At 35.4% G+C, this 24,360-nt stretch overlaps 3 protein-coding genes across 4 annotated transcripts; all 3 read right to left on the bottom strand.

Annotated features, from left to right (window-relative positions):
- Window positions 1-4,642: 4,642 nt before the first annotated feature.
- On the bottom strand, window positions 4,643-6,607 carry LOC100266828 (uncharacterized). The gene is made up of 2 exons (XM_059741497.1): window positions 4,850-6,607; window positions 4,643-4,708 (listed from the first exon to the last, which is right to left on the bottom strand). The coding sequence occupies exons 1-2, from the start codon at window positions 6,605-6,607 to the stop codon at window positions 4,643-4,645; spliced, it is 1,824 nt and encodes a 607-aa protein (XP_059597480.1).
- Window positions 6,608-12,218: 5,611 nt separating this feature from the next.
- LOC100265113 (probable RNA-binding protein ARP1) lies at window positions 12,219-14,297 on the bottom strand. 2 transcript variants are annotated; one of them, XM_002278605.5, is made up of 6 exons: window positions 13,887-14,297; window positions 13,659-13,803; window positions 13,431-13,554; window positions 13,305-13,347; window positions 12,970-13,198; window positions 12,219-12,628 (listed from the first exon to the last, which is right to left on the bottom strand). In XM_002278605.5, exons 1-6 carry the CDS (start codon window positions 14,067-14,069, stop codon window positions 12,588-12,590), a joined length of 765 nt encoding a protein of 254 aa, XP_002278641.2. In that variant the 5' UTR covers window positions 14,070-14,297; the 3' UTR covers window positions 12,219-12,587. The 2 variants fall into 2 exon arrangements, with proteins under 2 accessions (XP_002278641.2, XP_010658454.1); XM_010660152.3 differs by having other exon boundaries at window positions 12,219-12,648; window positions 13,887-14,294.
- Window positions 14,298-18,812: 4,515 nt separating this feature from the next.
- LOC100259924 (nuclear transcription factor Y subunit B-1) lies at window positions 18,813-24,051 on the bottom strand. The gene is made up of 7 exons (XM_059741800.1): window positions 23,769-24,051; window positions 23,451-23,681; window positions 23,011-23,140; window positions 22,513-22,518; window positions 22,287-22,370; window positions 22,096-22,146; window positions 18,813-19,344 (listed from the first exon to the last, which is right to left on the bottom strand). Exons 2-7 carry the CDS (start codon window positions 23,666-23,668, stop codon window positions 19,297-19,299), a joined length of 537 nt encoding a protein of 178 aa, XP_059597783.1. The 5' UTR covers window positions 23,669-23,681; window positions 23,769-24,051; the 3' UTR covers window positions 18,813-19,296.
- Window positions 24,052-24,360: the final 309 nt, after the last annotated feature.

Below are 24,360 nucleotides of genomic sequence, written 5' to 3'. Positions count from 1 at the left end.
AATATTATTAACCATAATTATCTTTTAAATTAAATAAAGGATAATTAATAAACCCATCATGATTATCTTTAGATTAAATAAAAGATAATCAATAACAAAATAAACCACATGGGCCACATAAAACTAACAGTCTCCCACTGGCCCATGTGGCATCGTCATGGTTTAATAATAAAACATAATATGCATAGTATAAGCTAAATCATTTCTTACATTGGTCACATCATAAATCATCATTAAATAAAAACTAATAAAAATCATAGTGGTTATATGTCATTATCTTGACATAGTCCCTTCCATGTATCATAATATATAGTTTCAAACTTAACATGATCTGTAATGGTATATATCATAATGGTCCAACAATAATGTCTTCGTCAGAGCCAAATCCTGTTAAAACTCACATAATTCATTATTGTATATATACCAACGATAAGAAACATGATATTTAAATATCATAAACAATATTTAAAAGAGCTCGAAGTGTCAAATACATAAAAACACAAAATAATAACATAATGTTAACAACGATACCCAATAATGCCCATTCTTTCAACATGTTCATTAAATGTCTTTGGCGGCAATCCTTTTGTTATGGATCTGCAATCATAAGGTTAGTGCTAATGTGCTCAATTGACACCCTATGTTTCTGAACTTCTTATTTAACGACAAAGTATTTTACTTTCATGTGTTTAACACCCTTTGAATACTTGTCGTTTTTTGAAAATAAGACTGCTACAGAATTATCACAATAAATTTTCAACGGCTTGGCAATACTGTCAACAATCCCAAGTCCTGAAATAAAGTTTTGCAGTCATAATCCATGAACAATGGCCTCAAAGCATGCCACAAACTCCGTTTCCATAATGGATGCAACAATGACAGACTACTTCACACTTTCCCATGAGATTGTTCCTTTAGTTAAAAGGAACAAATAGCCAAATGTGGATTTTCTTATAGCAATACATCCAACATAGTCTAAATATGAATATCCAATCACCTTTAGATGATCAAATCTCTTACAAGTGAGCATGTGATATTTTGTTCCTTACAAGTATCTCAATACTTTCTTTGAAACTTTCCAATGATCCAAATCTGGATTACTTTGATACCTACCCAACATTCCGATAGCAAAACTAGTGTCTAGTCTGGTGCAAGTTTGTGCATACATCAAGCTCCAAACAAGTGATGTATAAGGAATCCTTCCCATTTTTGTGTATTTCAATTCATTCTTTAGGCATTGTATAAGACTAAATTTATCTCCTTTCTAAATTGGAACAACACTTATAGGGCATTTTTCCATCTTGAATTTCTCTAAAACTTTATTAATATATGTTTTTTGAGACAATCTTAACAATCCTTGTGATCTGTCACGAAATATTTCAATTCCTATCACATAGGATGCCTCACCCATATATTTCATTTCAAGATTCTTAGAGAGAAATTTCTTAGTCTCATGTAACAAACCAAGATCATTAGTAGCTAGTAAGATATCATCAACATACAAAATCAAAAATATAAACTTGCTCCCACTGACCTTCAGATATATACATCGATCAATGGTGTTTTCTTTAAATCCAAAAGAAGTGATGATATCATTGAACTTAAGATACCATTGTTGAGAACCTTGTTTAAGTCCATATATTGACTTCTTGAGTTTACAAACCATGTGTTCCTTTTTTTCAATAGAAAAACCCTCAGGTTGATCTATGTAAACTTTTTCCTCTAAATTGCCATTTAGAAAAGTTGTTTTCACATTCATTTGATATAACTCTAGGTCACAATGAGCTACCATTGCCATGATAATTCTAAAAGTGTCATTTTTTGAAACAAGAGAAAATGTCTCATTACAGTCAACACCGTCCTTCTAAGTAAAACCCTTGGCAACAAGTCTAGCCTTATATCGTTCGATATTGCCATTTGAGTTGTGTTTGGTCTTAAAAACCCATTTACAATGACCCTCTTACAACCTTCAGGCAATTTGATGAGATCCCAAACTCCATTGTGATCCATGGATTTCAACTTTTCTTTCATGGCATCTAACCACTTAATAGAATTAACACTTTCTATGGCTTATGAAAACGAAACTGAATCTTTATCAATTCCTAAGTCAAATTCTAACTCTTATAGATAAACCACATAGTCATAAGAAATAGCAAGTCTTTTTTTTGTTTTTGAGACCTTCTTAATGCTACTGCATGTGGTTCATTCACTATAGATTCATTTGCAACAATTTCATTATGGGGAATTTGACCATTTATTTATTGTTCTTGCAAGTTGTCAAACTGTTTGGCAACTGTGGAAACAACAACCTGAAAAGAAGTTATAGGTAAGGAAATTTATACCCTAACTTCTTGGATTCCTACTTTACATGGTTTCACACTCCCATTAATGTCGCAATTTTCTATGAACCTAGCATTTCTAGTTTCAACAATTCTCATACTATAGTCAGGACAATAAAATTTATACCCTCTAGATTTTTTTGGATAACCAATAAAAAAGTCATTGGTCGTTCTTGAGTCTAGTTTCTTTTCATGCAAATTATAAATCCTTACTTTTGCCAGGTAACCCCAAACATGCAAGTGTCTTAAACTAGGTTTTCTTCCCGTCCACAGTTCAAAAAGGGTTTTTGAAACTATCTTACTAAGAACCCTGTTTAATAAATACATGGTAGTTTTCAAGGCATGCATCCACAAAGATAAAGGTTAAGAATAATAGCTCAACATACTCCTAACCATGTCTATTAGAGTACAATTACACCTTTCTGTAACACCATTTTGTTGTGATGTACTTGACATTGTGTATTGAGCCCATATGTCACGCTTCTCAAGGAATTTAGCAAATGGACTAGGACATTGTCCAATCTCATTATGTTTTCCATAATATTCACCACCTCTATTAGACTTGACAATTTTTACTCTTTTATCTAGTTGTCTTTTAGCTTCATTAATAAACACCTCATGACATTTATTGATTGAGATTTTTCATGCAATAAATAGATATAACCATAACATGAAAAATCATCAATAAAAATGAAAAAAATACTTTTCTCCACCAAAAGATGGAGCATCAAAAGGCCCATATATATTAGTGTGTATAAGTTCAAGGAGTTGTGTGCTTCTTGTGGTTGTTTTCCTAATTGTGTGTTTTCCTTTAATACAATCCACACATATTCCAAGATCAATAAAATCCAAATCAGGAAGAATTTCATTCTTTACCAATATTAGTATTCTTTCTTTGGATATATGACCCAAGCGTTTATGCTACAAGTAAGTTGAACTTTCATTAATTGAACCACGTTTAGTACCAACATTATGATGCAAGGTTAACAGAGTCTTGACAAAAAGGTTATCAAGTTTTAATTTGTATAAACCATCATATAAAACACCAAAACCAATGAAGTGTTTATGTTTAAACAAACTAAAACATTCATTCCCAAATTTAAAAGAGTGTCCAATTGTATCAAGTTTAGATAAAGAAACTAAATCTCTAGTAACAGAAGGAACATAAAGAGTCTGAAAAACTGCAATGTTTTAAAAACCGGACCGGTCATTGAACCGGAAAAGTTACCGGTTCACGGTTCACTGGTCGGACCGCCGGTCGAACCGCTATCGAACCGGTGACGTCATAAATATATATTTTATTATTTTATATAATATAAAAAATTAACAAATTAATAAATTCTATGTAAATTTTGACAGCATCTACTTTGTTTATTGAGTAACTTGAGTTTTGTCACAAAATTTTTTACCTGTAGAAGTCATCAATTATCATATATGATATTTATAACACAATATAAGATGTTATACATTCATAATGTCAATAAACTCAATATTTATCAAATAATCAAACCATTACTATCCTATAATAACCAAATTATCAAAGAGTTGTTAACTTAACACATTGTCCATACCAAATAATACAAATGTCAACCATAGGTCCACAACACTTAAATAATTACTCAAAATAAAAACATAACATGTCAATGTTTGAATATTCATGAAGATTTTTGCATACTAATAAATATAAAATTCATGTCTTCATTCATTTGGGAAATTGGAATATGGAGATTGAAAATGAGCATTTGGAAAACCAAAATTCTCCACATCAAGCCCTTCTCTAGCCATGTCACCACCATCCTCATCATCTACAAAAATATTGAATATATATCAACAAGAAATCATTTTTGAAGAAAAAATATAATTATTGAACTTTTATAAGTTTAAATATTTTACTAACCAATGTGAGAACTTGAACCTTCCACTTCATTTATTGGAATTGACCCTTCTTCATATAGAAGATTTTCCAATTCTTCAACATCTAGCTCTGCTGGCTGATCGTCATCAACTACCCAAAAATCGGTCTCATCAATGCATGCATAGTCAATGGGATCATAGATTCTTTTCTTGTTATAAAACCTAAAAAAGAAAAGCATATAATTATTCATAATTGTGAATAGAAGAATTTGAATTCAAAACAACTAAGAAAGCATTTATAATTTTATATCGATTTTTTAGCCGCAAATTGTAATGAACGTATACAAGATCATTAAGCCTATGATGTTCCAATCTATTCCTTCTTTTGGTATGTATACGTTCAAAGACACTCCGATTCCTCTCACATTCAGAAGACGATGCGGTTTGGCTCAATATTTGAATGGCCAACTTTTGTAAATGTGGAGCACTGTATCCATGTAGCCTCCACCATTCATCTAGTTACCATTTCACATTAAAAATAAGAAAAAAAATAAAACACATTAGCAAGTTTAAAATACTAAATAGTAAGTAGGTAACTAATAAAAAAGAACAAACACACTAATAAATGAAAATAATATTTTACCAGGTTGAAGTACTTCACATGAAGAATAAGCAAGGTCTCTTCCAAAACTTCCCAATCGATCACGAAATAACCTCATTTCATTCATTGTTTCAATCTTGCCTTTCAGAACTTTTTGATCAATAACATCCATAACACCTCCAATAACATTTGGCTTATTACAAAAGTTTTCCTGATCATATTGGAAACATGGATTCAACCAATAAGCTGCTGAATGAATGCTTTTCTTTAGTTGTTGATCCCAACGTTGCTTTATGATCTCTGTATAAGGCTTGTATAGTCTTTCGCTGTAGTTAAACAATTTCTTAATGCCCAAACGAACCCTATACATGCCTTCATACACATATCCCATCGAAGGCCTCTCATCACAATCAACAATACGCAATAAACGCATTAGTGGAGACATAAGATTCACAACAATCAAACAATCATTCCAAAATCTATTATCCAAGATGATGGAAACTGCAACTTGGCTTTTATAATCCTTTGAATATCTAGAGTCCACAAAGAACTTACTAGTCACCAAAGCTTGCAAGTCATGTTTATGATCATGAAGACTCTTGAGTGCAATGAAAGTAGTAGCAAAGCGAGTTGCACCAGGTCGCAAAATCTCTGTCCATCCTTCCCTTTTTCTCAACCAACTTAACAAAGCAACATGATTATACACAAAAATTGTCACCTTTGATGCACGTCTTACAAGTTCAACAACATGGTCTATCTTACCAATATCCTTAAAGATCAAATTAAGACAATGAGCTGCACAAGGTGACCAATTAATGTGTTTATGCTTCTGAGAAATCAATCTCCCCGCGGCCACATAATTTGCTGCATTATCAGTCACTACATGAACTACATTGAGTGGACCCACCCATTCAATCACCTCATCAAATAACTGAAACAAATTAGTTGCATCCTTGACAATGTCCGAAGCATCAACAGATTTCACAAACGATATTCCTTCAGGACAATATACAAGGAAGTTGATGAGTGTTCTTTGTCTGTTATCTGTCCAACCATCACCCATTATTGTACACCCAACTTTTGCCCAAATTGCACGATAAGAGTCCACAAGTAACTGAACTTCCTTCTTAGCATCCTTTAAAAGATTAATCCGCAACTGATAGTAATTTGGACCCTTATATCCAGGACCAATTGCAGATATAGCATCCAACATTGGCTTGAAATAGAAGGAATTCACAGCATTAGTAGGAATGCATGCATCATAAAAGAATCTCCCAACCGCCATATCCACTCTCCAAGTAGCTTCTTTCCCAGCTAGCACACTCCTCATGGAAGGTTGAGCTCCTTGTGTATTTCTTGGTGCAAAATACTTATCCACTGTTGATTTTTTCCTTTTTCCACTACTAGCTGCCATAGGACTTTGCATTTCTTGAACCTCTTCTTCACCTTCTGCCATATCCCCTTCAAATTGTGACACATTAGGACCATAAGGATTTCTATATTCATCTGCTTCTTTGGTTGCTTTCTTAGCATTTACAAACTTTTGCAAAGAATTTTCCATGCGAAATCTGACATCAGGTGGAACCGATTTACATGGACCAATATCTCCTTTCACTCCAGCAAGATGTAGTTTCATTCTATGAATACCTCCACCTTTTGTAATCTTTTTACAATACAAACAAATAAGAACTCTCCTTCCATTTCCATATCTTTCTTCAGAAACATGCTCCCATGCAGGATCGGTCTTACTTCTACTTGATTGAGAATGGGTAGTTGAATCTTGACCAGAGGATGGAGTCAAGTTTGATGCCATTTTTTATTTCCCTATCAAATTAAAAACAAAAATCCCACATCAATCTAGAGAATGAAGGTCATCAACAATTTAATGATTTATAATCAAGTCATCAACAATTTACAATCACATATCACATATTAATGATAGTAAAAAATACACTTTTTCACCTATGATTCCTTAGATAATCAAACATCAAATCATTATCATATTTTAGGCACATGAATCTATGGTTGAGTTGCAATCTAATATCATAATGCACAAATTGTTGTATAATGGAAACAAACCGAGAATTCTTGAACTACATGTGCATGTGTGTATTTTTTATTTTTTTATTAATTGGGGAAAGAATTCAAAGCTGGTGGGCTTGTGGTGATTTTGAATCTTGATAGATGCATTTTTTAACTTGTGTGTTTTTATTAGTATCATTTTTTGTAAAAGAAAAATAACATTTTGATAAATAAAAAATGAATATTTAGATATAAATTAGAAAAATATTTTTGATAATACTAAATAATAAAAAATTCTTTTAGAAGAAATTGTCAAAATTCATTAACAGCATGTCAAAATTCATAAGGTGGTCCATAAATTGTTTAATTTTAATATCCATCATTCCATCAATACAATTAATAATTTGAATTTCTCAAAGTTCTCTAACTAAATAATAAAAAATTCCTCAAAGTCCTCTGATTATCAGAAAATAGAAATCAATTCCAAACCATTATAAAATATTAAAATCCCTCAAATTCCAAACCATTATAAAATATTAAAATATTAAAATCCCTTCCACAAACTCCACTATCCTTCCAACAAAAGCTCAGCAAATTTCTGGGTCTTCCCAACTTTTGTCAACATCCGAACATGTTACTGACAAAGTTTAAGAAGATCCCTTTTTTACTTATTCACAACCAGACAGATAGGCAAAGAAAAATCATAGCCATTACACTAGATTCAGAAATTTATAATCCAAATTGATCCGAGGAGATAATTGCTAAACCTATTAATTTGAAGTATTACAGTAACCCAATAAACTCCTTTCTTTCTCTCTACCTAATCTCAACATCCAAAAGACATGTTCCTAACAAAGTTAAAATCGTATAATGGAAAGTGGACTGTTGGAAGTTGGAACTCGGAAACAAACCGAGAATGACGAGGAGCAGGCGGGCTGCTGTGGCCGTCGCGAGGCTCCGGCGATGTTGCTGTGGCCCTGTCGGCGTCGTGAGCTGCAGCGGGGCTGCTGTGGGGGTCGCGGCTGCCGTCGCGGTTGCCGTGGGCGTCGCGAGGCTCTGGCGATGCTGCTGTGGCCCTGTCGGTGTCGTGAGCTACAACGGGGCTGCTGTGGGGGTCGTGGCTGCCGTGGGCGTCGCAGCTGCCGGGGAACCTATCTTGTGGGTGTTGTAGACTCGCAGCTGACGGCGGCCCGAGGAAGAAATGTTGGAAGCTGCTGGGTTTAATTTTGCTTATATAAGCACCAAAAAACGACGTCGTTTGATGCTTTAAAAAAAAAAAAATTAAATTCATTGAACCGGCCGATTCGTCCGGTTCACCGGTTGGACCGCCGATTCAAGCGGTCCAATCCCGGTTTGGTCTCCATCCGGTCTAATGACTGGACCGAACCGGAATCGTGACCGGCCGGCGGTCCAACCGGTCGGACCGGGCGGTCCAACCGGTCGTACCGGCCGGTCCGGTCTGGTTTTTAAAACCATGTGAAAAAGATCTAAATGATGTCCAGTATCTAAAATCAAACAATAGCTTCCAATGGCTTCAACTAGAGCTTTGACTTGATTCCCCATGAAGACATATTTTTCATTTGGATTTATGGTTTGGATCGGAAGGAATCCCTGCATCGTATTAGAAATATGAGTGGTACAACTAGAGTAATCCACCAAGTATTATAAGGAACTTCTGCCAAATTTGTTTCGAAACATACAAAGGCACTAGGCTTACCTTTCTTTTTGAACCATGCATTACCTTTTAGGCAATCTTTCTGATAGTGTCCAGGCTTTTTATAGAAATGACACTTATCATTTTTGTGTTCCTTCTTATGGACTTGGGTAGATGATACATTAAATTTATGTAGTCCTTACTAGCTTGCCCTTTCCATTATTCTTTGCGGGCTTTTTTCCAGCTCTTTGCTAATCCATGAGATTAATTGATTGATCTCCTTGTTTCTTTAGACTAGCTTCCTCTTGAATGAGCATATTATGCAATTCATGCACATTCCATTTATCCTTAATAGTATTATAACCCATTTGGAATGGGGCATACTGAGAAGGTAAAGAATTTATAATGAACTGCACAAGGAAGTTTTCATTCACTTCCATTCCCATGGATTTCAATTTTGCTACTATATTTATCATTTCAGTGACATGCTCATGCATGGTACATGAATCATCAAACTTCATTGTGGTTAATGTCCCAATTGATGACTTATCAACAAAGTCGGACTGGGACCGTTCTTCTACAAATTTCATATGTTCCTTTGCACTTTTAGTCTTGGGAATTGTGGACTTGATGTTGTTTTCTACTATCATTCGCATAAACATCAAGCTTAGTCTGTTTGATTTTTCCCAAGCCTTATAGAAAGACCTCTATTTTGTGTTGCTTGAATCAGTAATAGCAGTAAGCTTATCGGTTAAGAGTGCCAAATCAAAATCTAGAACCCCTAGCTGAAACTGGATTTGTTCACACCACTCAAAGAAATTAAGCCCACTATATTTTAAAAGAGATGAAGCTTGAGAATGAAAAGAAACATGAGCAAATACTGTAAACATGTAGAAAGCTCATACATTAATGCTCGGAGTCATAAACTCAAACACATAACATAGATTCAAATATTAATAAACAATAAATGTACATTGAAGTTCTCCTTTGGGTGATCCAACAATGTACAACAATAACCATAATTAATGCTTAATTTTGCATAATTCGTAATTATAGATATACTAGTCTAACTTGACGTGTTTGCTATTTTTGGATATACTAAACATATCAAAATAAGGTATATCAACTTACCACAATCATGTTCATTGATATAAAATTAATTGATCAACCTTTGAGTTATCCTTAAATATTTTATATCAATGAACTTCAATATACTCATGACAAAATATATACATATCATTATGTCATTTCACATATAGTATCACATAACCATGAGCAATTGAACTTTATTTACTTTGATATTTATGAAAGACTTTCTAATTTGGTCACTTTGTAGAATAACAAATTAATTCATACTATAGATATCAAATTAGATAAAAATATTACACAATTTGATTGACATCATACTTTAAGGTTTGGCCACTTTGGTGACTAACAAACCATTACAATATGCCGTAATCAAATTACATAATAGTAGAACACTTCAACATTATCTTTTATAAGATGAAACTTTATTCCATAAGGTGCTTATCATTCCATAATTCTCACATACAATCATCTATAAATTAATATTTATTGTTAATAAAAGGCAAAGTTAAAAAACATACCATCATAAATAAAAATTCATGATATATATATATATATATATATATAAAGAATGACATATCAATAAAAATTGATTGATGCAAAAGTTGGTTCAATAAACTTGATGAACCCATTCACTAAAATATATCAATCATCAATATATGCATGAAAAGAGATTGATAGACCCAATATTGAATGTCATATCTTTATATTCTCCATTATATATTCATGGCAATTTTTATTATATGGTCCATCAAGAATTTTGCAAACAAATCCAGAATTTTCAAAAATCCGATAAGAAGCCCATTTAATAAAGATTACAAACAAGAACTTGAAGGCATTGCGATGAATTTAGAAAGAAACCGACTATATAAAAAAAAAATCGACAAAATCTTTTCATTGCAATAGACAATATAATCAATAAGTTTAATTCTCTTGTCAAAAAATCGATATCATAAGAGAGAAACATATAATAATCTCTTTAAAGGAAAATCACAAGTTCCTAAACCATATGCTATGATACCACATGTTAGAAATTCCTTTAATTATGCAGAATAATTGTAAGCCTAATTCTTGGAGAACAATCATAACCTTAGCCTTAGAACTTTATGATTTTTCAAAGTAAATAAAGTAATAAAAAAAACATACCTTGATCCATGAGATTGATCTTAAAGGTTGGTGTAGAAAAAGAAATTCCTTGTAAAGAAAACAAATTAGTTAAGACTTGGTTTCTGTCCCGCGACCCCTTTAGTTTGTTGTGCTTCACTTGAAGGAGAGAAAACTATATTTATAATGGGTAGAGAGAGGACCTAAATAGTTTCTTATCACGCTCCATCAACGTGAACGGTTAAAACATATCTTCAATTGACCAATAGGATTTTAGTACTTAATATTATTAACCATAATTATCCTTTAAATTAAATAAAAGATAATTAATAAAACCATCACGATTATCTCTAAATTAAATAAAAGATAATCAAGAACAAAATAAACCACGTGGGCCACATAAAACTAATTGGTTGAGAAATGAGGACAACCCACTCCCGACCCATCTTGGGACTTGTTGAGTATATGTGGTGAAGCCTTATACCAATATGGAATTTCTTTAGTAAGCTTATTTTTAAAGGGAGAGTATATAAATCCCCTTTTTGTTTCTTTTATCATGTGAAGCTTTCAATTAATCCAAAAACTTACTTAATATGATATTATGCCTTGATTTATGGAAGGTGAATTGATGTACCTCCCATATTGTGTACAATATTTTGACAAATTACATAAAGGAGAAATGAAACAAATACTAGCTTTATTTGCTTCTACTTTGGAAGTGAAAATATAACCCATCCTTATATTAAATTACATGGACTTGCATAGATATAAAGCGATTTTACTTGTCATGAAAGGGTTTTATTTCTCATCGTGATTGTAAATATTACCCATTATAAGTTCATTGACTCTCGTGATTTATAAGTTTTTGTAGAGATTAATAAGATAAAATAAGATATTACATATTTCTATATTAACATAGCATATTTTGTCATAGACCAAATAAGCCTGTTTAATAGGCTATTATCGGACGTGGAATATCACAATCACCCACCTCAAAACTAAGTTCTATCCAATTTGGGCATATTCATCCAATCTATATATTTTCCTTGAAGTCTTAACCATTTCATACTTTAAGACTCTACTCTCTTTTACTCTTCATAAGGTATTTTTGTCAGAGACCATAGAAGAAGTTAGGTTATTAGCAAGATGTGGGTATCACAATCATCCACCCCAACATTGAGCTTGATCCATTTGAGCATATTCATCCCTTCTACGGATGCTCCTTGAAGTTCTAACCATTTCATTTCTTATGGCTACACTCTCTTTTACTCTTCTTATTTTCAATTTGCCCAACATGACAATTCTTATTATTTTTGTTATAGACAGGTACATCATCAAAAGCCCATTTCACAATAACAAAGAATGGATACCTTACCACCCTTTTTACTCTATTTGCATGATGCCCACTTGATAATTGATATGCCACTCCAAATTATTAATATCCACCAAAATTGGGTACGCAACCATCCTATTCTTTCTTCTTGTGCGCAGCAATTGTTTTGCAGTGAGGAAGGAGAGAGAGAGAGAGAGAGAGAGAGAGAGAGAGAGAGAGAGAGGCTTTATGCATCAAAGTCCAATGAAGCCATTGAAAAGATTCCATAGGGCATGGGTGAACATACATGACCTCTGTTACATATGTCTCCTCTCTTTTTCTTTTTCTTTTTCTTGTTCTTTTTTTTTTCCTTAAATGGTTTACAGCTCATGATGAGATGCATGTTAGAGAGAACGAGAATGAATGAATATTATCAAACACCTAAGAATAAGAAATTAAGAAATTAAAAGAACAAAAAAAATTGGAAAAGAGCCATCCCAGATCAGATAATAATGTTGTTCTGAGCAGCTGCCAACTCCAGAGCACCGGCAGGCACTTTCGTTATTGCTCTTTTAAGCCTTGAGTCTTTCTTTCTTTCTTTCTTTCTTTCTTCCTTTATCCAACCTTTTTAAAGCTTTCTCCTCCTCCCATCGCACCTATTCCACAGCCAAACAAACTGTTCTCTGTAATATCAGTTCACATCTTACTTGTTCAAAATTTTGGATTTTTCAAAGACTTATTTGCAGCTTCCATTATCAGATTTGAGGGTACCCGTTTGCTTGAAAAAGATTATAAAGCCTGGCCCTGGTTGGAAAAGTGTTTCAGTTTTCAAAAGAACGGAGGCCAATATAGTAATTTTACAGTTGTACAACTGTGTCTGCAAAAGCCCAATTGACAGTTGGACCAACTCCATCACACGTGAATGTATGATTCCTGTTCCTTGTTTGGGAGCATAAATTAATGTGTATCAAGTATACACCAAAGCGAATGTGGGTACCTGTGTTGGGAGCCATTGATGTGGGCTTTGAGATGATCGCTGGGACGGTGGGCATTGGGCCCACCGTCGTTGGTGGAAACATGTGAGCTGGATGCCCCATCGTCTGTGATTGATGAAAATGATAGAAAGGGTACATTGGCATCAATGCGTTCGCACCCACCATAGCCTGCCCTGGATACACCTGCGAGAAATGCCCGTTCATGTACGAACCACCTGTGTAGCTTAGCTTCTGTGCACCGCCACAACACACAATCCCTATGTCAGCCGTTGGATCATGACTGAAAGAATCGGACGGTTCATAAATCACTTGTACCTAATTTCACAGTTGCACTTACATGATTGTAACTGATGTCGGCCGCAATGTAGGCGGGGGAGTACCTGAAACCGGAACTGATACAATGAGACGCGGCGAATCTCTATAATATGAAAACGTAACGGAAAATCAAGAAAAAGAAGCATACCCATAAAAAGGAACAGCCTGATGATGCTGGTGATGGAAGGGGGGAGCCGGCGTTCCGGCCGGATAGTACCACTGCACGTGACTAGCAGGTGCAGCTGACGTGGGCCTCGATCCACCGTTAGATCCTAAACGACAGAAAACATCATAATTTAAGACCTCCATGAAGTTGAAATTTACGAAAATAACATTTCTCGCGTTTTGTACTTTTGATTGTAGGGATTAAAGATACCTTGGTGAGGTGGTGTACTGGAGGCAGCCGACCTCGGGCGTCGCGCTCCAAGAGAAGCCAGATTGCAGTTGGCTCGGCGGCCGTTGATCATCGGCGTGGCGTCCTCGCAGGCCTTCTTCGCCGCCTCCGGCTCCTTAAACGTCACCTATACCCAAAAACCGGAAGCGCATTAGCAACCGAACCGAACAAAGCAAACCTATCAATCCCCTGCAAAGAGCGAGCACTTACGAAACCGTAGCCCTTGGATCTGCCGGTGAGCTTATCGGAGATGATGACGGCCTCCAAGATCTCACCATACTTCTCGAAATGGTCTCTCATGGCCTCTTTGGGAGTCTCCCATGCCAAGCCGCCAACAAACACTTTGGTAAGCGTGGTGTCGCCGAACTGTCCGATGGCGTTGCTCATCGTCATGTCCAATGTATCTCTTTTTCTCCTGAAACGACGGCGTATGATGGGAGGATGACACTATGGCATGAGTTGGAGAGGGAGAAAAGGGTTTGTGGAGGGAGAGGAAGAGGGTGTTTTGGAGTATATAAGGTTGAGGTCGGGGGGTTACGAATAAAATAATGTGGGGAAGAAAAAACCAGATAGACAGAGGGGCAGCCAGATAGACTCTGCTTAGGACATCAACGTGATGTCTACCTCCTTTTCAACCTTCTCTCCTCTCTTCCCACGCGCCACCACTACTTCCTTTCCCAGTTTTATCTGGTGATGTGTTTCCCACGCTCCGGGACGACAGCTTAACGGGGTTCATTAAGCTTTCTACAGAAATGCTCCTATAATTGCGGTGTCTTACGTGGGCGCCTCTCCAGTTGATTTCAACATGGAAAGTCGAAATTACCCTTTCTCAAGGGCGGCAACAGTTGTTTTAGAGGAACAGAATCGTCTCTTTACAATGCTTCTCTGGCCAATAGGGAAATCAATGGTTTTAATGGAGAACATATTTAAGAAAATAATTTAGTAGGACACAAGTAAGAGCATTTATTTAGGAGATAATTCAATCTTTTTCCTATCAATTAATTAGACATGTCCACTCCGGGTTATATCTGTCATAACCCATCTGTAAACGTGTCATCCATGATCTGTTATTTTCTTAATTAAAACAAAATTAAAATTAACACTCAAAATTTTAAATTATTTTTAAAATTCCTATATTTATTAAAAAAGAAATATTAATTAAAAGAATTTTAACCAGTAAAAGTTTGTGCCAACAATGCGTAAGCCACTACACTTGGATCCAACGTTGTCATTGTAAGAGTGGCGCGTGTTGACACTCTCCCCGAGTGCAACGTCTAAAAGGAGGAACACCGAAACGGCACGTCGTACGTTAATTGAAAAATATGGGTCTCCCACGGTTAACGAATTTAACGTACGTGACGTGCTGTCCTAGAAGGTTAGTCGGCGAATAAACATATGCCCTTTATATTTATAAAATTTTTACATTTTCCCCCTTAAATTTTCTTGCTTTTTTAAATACTATTTTTAAAATTTTTAGAATTTGATAACCATTCGCTTTTAGTACAAAATTACATTGGTTTAAAGGTAATCCAAGTGTATATTTGGATATATTTTGATTTTTTTTGTTTTAAAAATAAAAAAATTAATATAAAAGTTAAAAAAATTTTAAAATTAAAGTAAAGTTTTTTACTTCTACAAAAATTTCAAATTTTGAAAAAAAAATTTAGGAACATGAATTAAATATCTGTTTGGTAATATTTTTCAAAACGATTTTTTGCTTTTCAAAAAAATAAAAATAAAATAACACAATTGTTTTCTGTTTTTTATTTAAAATATTTATTTTTGAAATATAAAATAGAAAAGTATTCAAATTTCATTTGAATAATTTGAGCTGAATCCTAGCTCATAAAAATATTACAAAAAAGAAGTAGAAATTAGAAATAATTTAATTGAGATAGTGATGTCGGATGCTGTTGTTTTGGTTATTTTGTATGCAACGAAGCAGTCAAAGTCAAGACATCTGATCTGCGTCAGCATCACTATCAATGATACCTACCACCACTTGATCACGTGGACCCAATCACTCTGTTTCTGGGTCCCACTCCATGGACAGCGCGTCCCCTACACCCCTATGACCTAGTGCAGTACTGGATTTGGGCAGTGCAACCTATCAACCGCCCATTGGATTTTCGTCACAGATGCTTGCCTCGTTGGCCGCAAGTCATTTGTTCTCCAAAACCCGAATATAATCGAAAAATAAACGTGACATGTTTTTTATTTTTAAAAATAAAATAAAAATAATATTTTTTATATAAAATATAAAATAAAAATAAAAATATATCCCAAAAAAACCTATATAATTTTTTTTTTAAAATAAACGTTTTTTTATAGTAATTTTACATACAATTGATTAGCAAAATGTAATGTAAATGTACAAAATTATTTTAATGATATTTTGTAGACTATGACGAAAAGGCAAAGTAGCCGTGATTGATGGTGATTAAGGTTAATGGAGATTGTACGGAAGGCCAAAAATAAACAACCAAACCTGGTGGTTGTAATCATGAGTTTGGGAGTTAAAACATTAAAGCATCCAAATAACTAATTTTGATTGAATTTTTCAAAATTATTGATTTTTTTTTTTAAAAAAAAAATTGTGTCACATGCTGAAAATGTGATTTAGAAGCTGTAAAAAAGAGGCTTTTGTGAGAAGTAAATATTATTATTAATTTTATTTAGGGTTTTATAATTTTTAATTTTAAAAAAAAATAATTTTCGGTATTTTGGTATGGCACATGGTTGCATGATGAGTCATAGGGTACTTACCATGTGTCGTGGTCTCAACCAATGAGAGGGAGACGTGCATGAATAATGATAAAGAATTGTATCCGGAGAGGAGAAGAAGCTTTTCTATATGGAATAGAAATGGTAAGAATTTACCACCCTTTCCAGCAGTAAACCATTTATTGAAATCTGCAGACACCAGTCTTCATCAAGGGGGGAAATAGGTAAAAATGAAGGCAGAGGGTAGGAGAAGTGAATAGGGTTTTTACCAACCCCAACCAATGTATATTAGGGAAATTTTAATTAACCTTCAATTTGAGGAGAGAGAGAGAGAGAAGGCACGTGAGGGAGACAATGGAATAAAAGAGAGAGCATGGTAGGGATGCTCTTTCACTCAGTCTGTATCTGTCCATCTTGGTTTCAACGACCCCCTAGACGACCACGTGAGAGTGGCCAGCTCCCCTCTCTGGACGCTTAACGTGGCCAGCTGTACCCCATTTTTTTGGTTTTTTTTTTTGTATAGTGGATAAAACTTGTAAAGCTTAAGCTTCGTTTTGACCGAGAAAGAAACAAGACCCTGCTCCTCCCTCCCTCTTCAGTCTTCAGTCTTCACGTTCTTGCGAGATTATAATAATAAATAATAATCTGGGGGAGGTGGTAAGAGGACTACTAAGAAGGGGGTGGGGGGTGGGAGGTTGTGTGAGCTGGAGCCTTTGAGGGTGTGAGTTGGCCTAACCACGTACACTTCCCCTTTTCTCTCCCTGACGAACGTGATTGTGAGACACACTCATATATGTAGAGTTTTTACCACTCTGGAAATGGTGGTGGTGCTCTTTGAGGGGGTGGGGGTGGGGGGTGTGAGCTGGCCTGCTTGTGCAGGGCATGAAATGATGGACACGTCGTGGGAGACCATTAAGATATATTACTACATATTTGGTGCCCTTTTCTCTTCCAATGGGGGATTTCATTCTTTATTTTGGCCCCCATGTTTGATAGATTGGGGTGAGCATACAAAATGATGCGACACTGTGACCCTCCTCCCTCCTATCCCCAGCTCACGTGTACGTTACGCGTCCACCTAACTCACAAGTGAGCGTCACGTGCTCCAAACTCACCCCTGTCTTATGCTTGTGGCTCACAGTACAGTTCAGTTTGGACTCCCCATAGTAAGTGAATTTAACTCCCACTCACACCCACACCCTTTCACATTAAGCCATTTGCCTACACACACATCCCCAACTTGGCTTTCTAATGCACCCTCCATTGAATGACTCCTATCATTATTACGATTTGCAATTTGGAGTCCCACCAATTCCCTCTTTGATCGGCATGGGCCTAACTGTTTTAGCTACATAACTAAGTCAACCAATTCCCAATCACTACATGTACCAGTTTTTTAGCATCTAATTTCCAACATCTTATCGTTTTATTCTCAAAAAAATTGTTACCCTCAAGACCAGAAACGATAACAAATTTTTTGAAGACCACGCTCCTTATTGTTATTGGTGATTAATAGCAACCCAAATGATAAGAATTGTTATCAGTAGAATTAAAAACGCAAAACATGCTTCTTCTGCAGGTCTGGGGACCTGGTGTGTTTACCATCCAAGTCAAAACTGGCAGGTGGAGACAGTTTCATGTCCCTGGACTAACCTAAAATTAACAATCCCCACGACCAAGACAAATAATTGAACCCTAGGAAACTTTGAATAGTCAAAAAATAATAAAGGCATATATCTGCTTTGCTGGATGCCAATTGAATAGAGTTTTATGACTACCCAAAATACTAATGCATGTAGCTTGGGTCCTGCAAATCAAACTAGACAGGGCATGCAACTTGAGTCCCTGGGGCCAGATCACGTTGGAGGGCAAGCAAAATGCGGTATTTCTTGTAAGGAAAAGTTGACATGAGGTTCTTGCAATTGACTAGAAAGAGTCCAAGCACCAGGCACACGATTAATTGCCAAAATGCATGGACATGGACAGGAACATGGTTTTCAATCGACAAGCATGCAATCATCCTTTGCCAGATAAGAACTGCTGTTTTTTTCCCCTTTCCTTTACAAATAAAAACTCAAGAAGGTATAGCCCAAAAGGGGCTATAATCAATGTACACAGGGAGCATGCATTTTTTTATAGGCAAAATTGAGGATACATTAGCAGGGCCTGAAAAAGGGCGCATCAGAGTATATATGATGTATACAAAAAACACCATCAGACAAGCAAAAAGAGGGGCAGGGGAATAAAAACAACCTCTCCCTCAACCTACTTTGAGCACAGCCAATTTATAAAGTCTATCATGGTCATGGAATAGTCACCTAAGTACACTCTAACCCAATCCAAAAAAAAAAGAGAGATTATGAAATAAAGGGTCCTCAAAAATGCAAGATACACCAACCCAAAACTCGACCATGTCTCAACCCATCAACAAAATATTAATCCTCCAAAAAAAAACATAATAACAAGTCCTCTTCTGACATACATGGCACCAGATGACAATCTGAGGTATAATATTAGCTGTTGCTTAATCATCCAAAACGAGCAAAATATAATTCCAGGCGTCACCCACCTTACACGGCAGAAGATGAAAGTCTAAGGTATCATATGCAAACCCTTCTCCAGATATTGCAGTCTGCCCTCAAATATGCCTAGATAATTAAACGGCAAAGATCCAGTTCTACAATATCGGGCTATCCCAGCTGTTCTGCTGATGAGAGCACCAACACGATCAGAAACCCCACCCCCAAACCAAAAAAGAGAAGAAAGAAAGAAAAGAAAAACCAAACAAAAATATGCGGTATTTGAAAATATGTATAAAGGACGGTAGGGGTGTTAAATAGTATCTACCAGTCAAAATTCTGAATCATTGAATTGGTAAAAGAGAAGCTAGAGTCTCCTACTCGCTACTTTGCACGGGAGATACAATTAGATGCTGCCCCTGTGCCTGCAGAATGCAAAGAATTCCATTGCATTAGAATCCAAGCCAGTAATCCTACTCCACCCCACAATGCACAGAGAAAAGGGACATTTTTATTTTGTATATCATTTGAAAGCACATCTCCAAACCTCTTGAATGGAGAGAATAATGATAAAAAATTGAAACAATTACCAATATTCCACTTAGAATAAAAAAATAGACATTGGGATGACAATTAAATAAATACACAAATGCAATGATATAACCATTTTCATCGTATTATCACATTCATCTCATGTAATGTAAATAATGTAAACAAGGGCGAAACAAATTAGCAAGACGAAACAAAGAAATTAGCAGTGTAGCAAATCCATGTTGGAAGCTAAAAAATAATCGAGCCTTAATAGCCACAAGATTCTTTATCAGAATAAAAAAGGAAAAAAAGAAAGAAAAAAACCACTAGATTTGTGGTACTGGTGCTTTTTTTGGGTTAAATTCACCAATTACCACATATTTTGGATCTTAGACAGGTATGTCCATCACATGTTGGAGCCTGTCAACCATTTCCATTTTGTGTTCACTACATGTTTGTAGTGTATCATCCGAGTGTCAGACTTACTTCCAATATTAACAAATTAATTTATAGACACTTGGACAACTGCGGGGTACGCTCAACACATGTCCAGCTGTAGCTGTGTTGTGACCAAGTCTAGCATTGTCACAGCTCCACAGATCAAGCATCCACATCCCATCTTAGATTTGTTATGCATAGGTGGGTACCAATCAGTAGATGGGATACCCAGGTTTGGGATCGACTGTTTCATATTTTTTTTCTTTCTTCCTGAGATATGGTGGAATTAGTGTGATCCATTAAGTGCCTCAAGTTTGAGAAGATCATGTAAAATATATCGTGTTTGCCACTCTATTTCTCTTTCTCTGCCTTCCTCAGTATCTTTCAGAAGAAAATTGTATTCATTACTTTCAATCACATTTTTTCATATTCGATTGTGAATATCACAAAATAACAGGTTTTTCTCCACATTCTTAAATAATTCCTTAAGTATTTAATTTAGCTTTCTCTATCATTTTTCTTTTCCATGGTCATTAGGCACACCTAGACACAAAGTGCACTTACTCCCTAGCTGTAGTGCCTAGGCCCAAAATGCAGTGCTTTGCCTGCTAAGGGACACACCTTGTTGAAGAAGTGCACCTCATCTATTTTCATTTTTCCTTCTAGATTTTTATTCTTGAAGTTTTTGAGTGCATATTGAAAATTTATATAATTGCATTAGTTTTCTGTTGAGTGCTTCTAGTAAATAATGCTTGAAATCTCAAGGTTTGTTACTTTGAATAATATTTGGTGATATACAAGCCTATGCTAAATGCTTGCCTCTTCAGATTTTCAGTATGTTATAAAATTGACATGCACAACCTAAATTGCGATTCACCTTCCTCAAGCGTTTCCTTGGGTAATGGGTTGTGGCAAGACCCACGAGAACTTTATGCCTTTTAGAGCTATGTTTTTTTTCCACATTTTGGATTAGGATTCAACTTCTTTCTTGATTTATTCTTTTTCCAACTCAAACCTCTATTATGGGTAATGCTTGTCATTTTTTTAAAAAAAAATAACCATGTAAACAAATTGCCTATTCCAAATTCTAATTGTTTAGATGATTTTATTCATCCTATTAAGGTCATAATTTTTCTTTAATCATCGAATACTTTTCCACCTACATACTGTTTAGCTTCTGTTTTAAGTGTGACCACAAATACTGCATATGAAAAAAAAAAAATACTCCTATTCATGTAATATTACATGAACTAACAGTCCACAATAAACCTACAGTTAGTATTAACTGAAGAAAATCCTTTTCAATGGCATTCAAATATAATTATGCAAGCATTTCATAGGTAGGAACTGGACATAAGTACAAGACACAAAGAGGCTATCAAAACAGAAAAGCTCAGCATCTATCGGAAAGAAACAAAGTTGTTGTTGTTGTTGTGTGTGTTTAAGCATAAAAAAACTAAAGGAAAAGGCTGGATCAAAATCTAATGGTTAACCAATTATGGTAATTAGACCAGGACTCAACTTAGGGGTAGCAAATGTTTGCTCTGAGCTTAAGTTTAACCTAGAGAGTAGAATTTAAACCATTGCTTATTGGTTCAAGATTTCACACACGACAAAAGTGGGTGGCCTATCTGAGCAGGCCTATCATGCAACAAGTCTAATCCACTATTATGAGCCCCAAATGCACCAAAATGAATCCGCCCAAAAAAAGTAGACTGACCTAACTTTTCAAGAATCTAAACCCTCCCAACCTTGGTTTTAAGCCATAGGGTGTAGGCAGGTCCAACTGGGTGTGTGTCCTTGGCTAAAACTTCAATCTGGACTTACATTAAAAAATGGAAAGACGCAACAGTTGTTTTTTGACTAAAAAAATCTTCAAAAAGACACAATAAGAAGAGGTCATCCACTATTTCCTTGGTGCTATGGTCAAGCTAACTACACAATCTAACACCAAGTTTTGGATTAGCTCTATTACTGTCAACACCATTTAACAACTTTAAAAGTACATGGCATGAGAGAAGAGAAGTGCAAATGGAACTCCTTGAATATTAAAAATTTCCAGTTGTGATTGTTCTTTCAAAAGAAGCAAAGGTGAAGAGGTAATACTTAATTCGATATCACAAGCAAAATTATATCCTAACTGTCAGTTAGCGATCATATCTTTTCTTTGTTATAGACAGCACATATGCACACACGCGCAGATGTACCTGGGAATTCATATAGTTCATTGCTTGCGTAAAGGACCCCTGATGAGCAAACTGCCATATTCATTCCCAAATAAATCAGAATTAAGGAAAAGAATGTGGATGAGAGCCCATTCCACAATAACAAATGAATGCTATTATTTAAAACATGTGAAGCCCAAATCTATGTTCTAATGAAGATGACAATATAGCACCTGTGCATTTGGACCAGGTTGACTTCCTATTGCATCCCTTCTAGCAGATCCATCTCCACCTCTAGCAGATCCCCTGGTATCACCCTGTCCAAGTTTACAATTGGCTAACATCATTAAAACATAAGCTTACAAGAATACACAACACAAACAAGCAAATAATCAAGGAAATAAATAGATAAAAAAAAAAAAAACAACAATTATACTAGGTAGAGGAAAAGGGTTGTACCTCCAGCTGTGATGCCAAGACCATTTGGTGAAGATAAGACACACAAAAAAAAAAAAAAAAAAACATATTAAAAATTTGTCAGGTCAACCTTTAAACAAATAAGCATATTTTTGGAGATAAAATATTGATATATGCTAACGTGAAGAAGCTGGATCATTTGGAGAGCAATAGACCTATAAAAAGGATTTTGAAGCTCGGATTTTTCATGACTTGGGAACTCAAGAAAAAAAAGGCTCCACTCAATGAATTTAACACAACTAATTGGATTAGCTGAGTTAAATTTGTTGATTTTGGAAGCCAAGCTTCATTGTCTTTTCTTTTCCTCTATTACTTGGCAAATTAAAAGAAATCTCCATCTTCTCATATCAATAAATTAAATTGAAACAAAAACAAAAAAATAATATTTAGTACTAGAAGAAAAACCGTGAAGATTCAAAACTTCGATTTCTTTCATTTTCATAACCAATCAATGATAACTAAAACCAGAAGAATTATTACCTCTCTATATCTCTGCAGGTACACCTTTAGTGGTTCAATATAATCTTCAAATCCTAGGGTCGCCATCGCCCAAAGCAGATCATCACCATTAATCGTCTTTCGCTTCTCTTTCTGACACTTATCACTAGCCCTAAACAAGAAACATTTTCAAAAAATATTTTGCAATTGCAAAACCAAAACCCTAATTTCCTTGTAAATCAAACTCTGCCATGTTAGGTGAAGGATATTTTGGTCAACAATGGATATTGTTTAGGTTGAAAATGAGTGAACGGTTATGGTTAGCTTTACCAATTGGGATTATTTCATCCTTTTAATCAAATAACCCAAAACACAATCATCGGAGAAATAGAAGGAAAAGATTTCATCCTTTTAATCAAATAACCCAAAACACAATCATCGGAGAAATAGAAGGAAAAGAAAAGAGAGAGAGATCCGCGTACTCGCTGGTGATGAAACTGATGAACTCGGAGACGCACTCTTGGACAGTGTCCTTCGCATCCTTGGCGATCTTACCATTAGCCGGCAACGCCTTCTTCATGATGCGGCTGATGTTGGCGATCGGAAGGTACCGGTCCTGCTCACGAACGTTGTGGCGGGGGCTCTGGTCCCCGCCGCTTTCGTGGCTGCCTCCGGGGGGACTCGCCGGACCATCTGCCATGGTCGCCGGAACCCTAGGTTGAGAAACGAACACTGAAACCCTATATCCATCACGTCCGTACAGATAGAGAGAGAAAGAGAGCTTGAGAAAGAGAGCGTACCTGTGGAGAGAGAGAGTGTTTGAAGAATGTTTGTATTTGGCGCGCGTAGAAGAGAGAGAGAGTTTTGATGGAATTGTTTTTGATTTTGTTTTTTTGGACAGAGATCAGACGCTGGATAAGAGAGAGAGAGAGAGAGAGAGAGAGAGGAAGAAGAGAGGGAGAGAAGTATGATGACTGGTTGGCTTTTAGTTCATCACCACCGTCCCTTTTTTATTCTTTGCCTCGCTGAATGCCGTCTCTGTACATAGAATCAGGTCTTTAGGATACGGTTGTACTGAATTCTTTGGCAATAAAATTATAATTTAATTTTGCTTCCTAAATTATAATAATAATTATTTTTAAATTATTGAAATAATAAAACACATTATTATTATCCTTTAATTTTGTTTTTAGAAAATACTTTTAAAAATAATACAAAATGATATAAAAAGTAAAAAACGCATGCGATGTAATAAAATATTTTATTAGAAAAATAATTGAGATGATTCTACTTAAAAACATATCTAAAAAAGAATTTTAATTAAAAATATTTCAAAATAGTTGTGATGAGACCCGAATTTCTCGCTTCTTTTTCCTGTCTACATGGCAATAA

The sequence above is a fragment of the Vitis vinifera genome, chromosome 13, assembly GCF_030704535.1.
Source record: "Vitis vinifera cultivar Pinot Noir 40024 chromosome 13, ASM3070453v1".
In the NCBI taxonomy this organism is placed as follows: Eukaryota; Viridiplantae; Streptophyta; class Magnoliopsida; order Vitales; family Vitaceae; genus Vitis; species Vitis vinifera.
The sequence above is the reverse complement of the archived record's forward strand: the minus strand, read 5'-3'. Positions and strand labels throughout refer to the sequence as shown.

Bases quoted from the DNA above. Each gene is read 5' to 3' on its own strand.
- LOC100266828 (XM_059741497.1), bottom strand. From the start codon at position 6,607: ATGGCATCAAACTTGACTCCATCCTCTGGTCAAGATTCAACTACCCAT. The intron at 4,709-4,849 runs GTACTTCAACCT...AATGGTAACTAG, and splicing joins TTGCTTATTCTTCATGTGAA to ATGAATGGTGGAGGCTACAT.
- LOC100265113 (XM_002278605.5), bottom strand. From the start codon at position 14,069: ATGACGATGAGCAACGCCATCGGACAGTTCGGCGACACCACGCTTACC. The intron at 13,348-13,430 runs GTATGCTTCTTT...TTCCGGTTTCAG, and splicing joins CAGGCTGTTCCTTTTTATGG to GTACTCCCCCGCCTACATTG. The intron at 13,199-13,304 runs GTAAGTGCAACT...GGCGGTGCACAG, and splicing joins CCGACATCAGTTACAATCAT to AAGCTAAGCTACACAGGTGG.
- LOC100259924 (XM_059741800.1), bottom strand. From the start codon at position 23,668: ATGGCAGATGGTCCGGCGAGTCCCCCCGGAGGCAGCCACGAAAGCGGC. The intron at 23,141-23,450 runs GTACGCGGATCT...TTTCTTGTTTAG, and splicing joins ATCAGTTTCATCACCAGCGA to GGCTAGTGATAAGTGTCAGA. The intron at 22,147-22,286 runs GTGCTATATTGT...TGAATATGGCAG, and splicing joins AACCTGGTCCAAATGCACAG to TTTGCTCATCAGGGGTCCTT.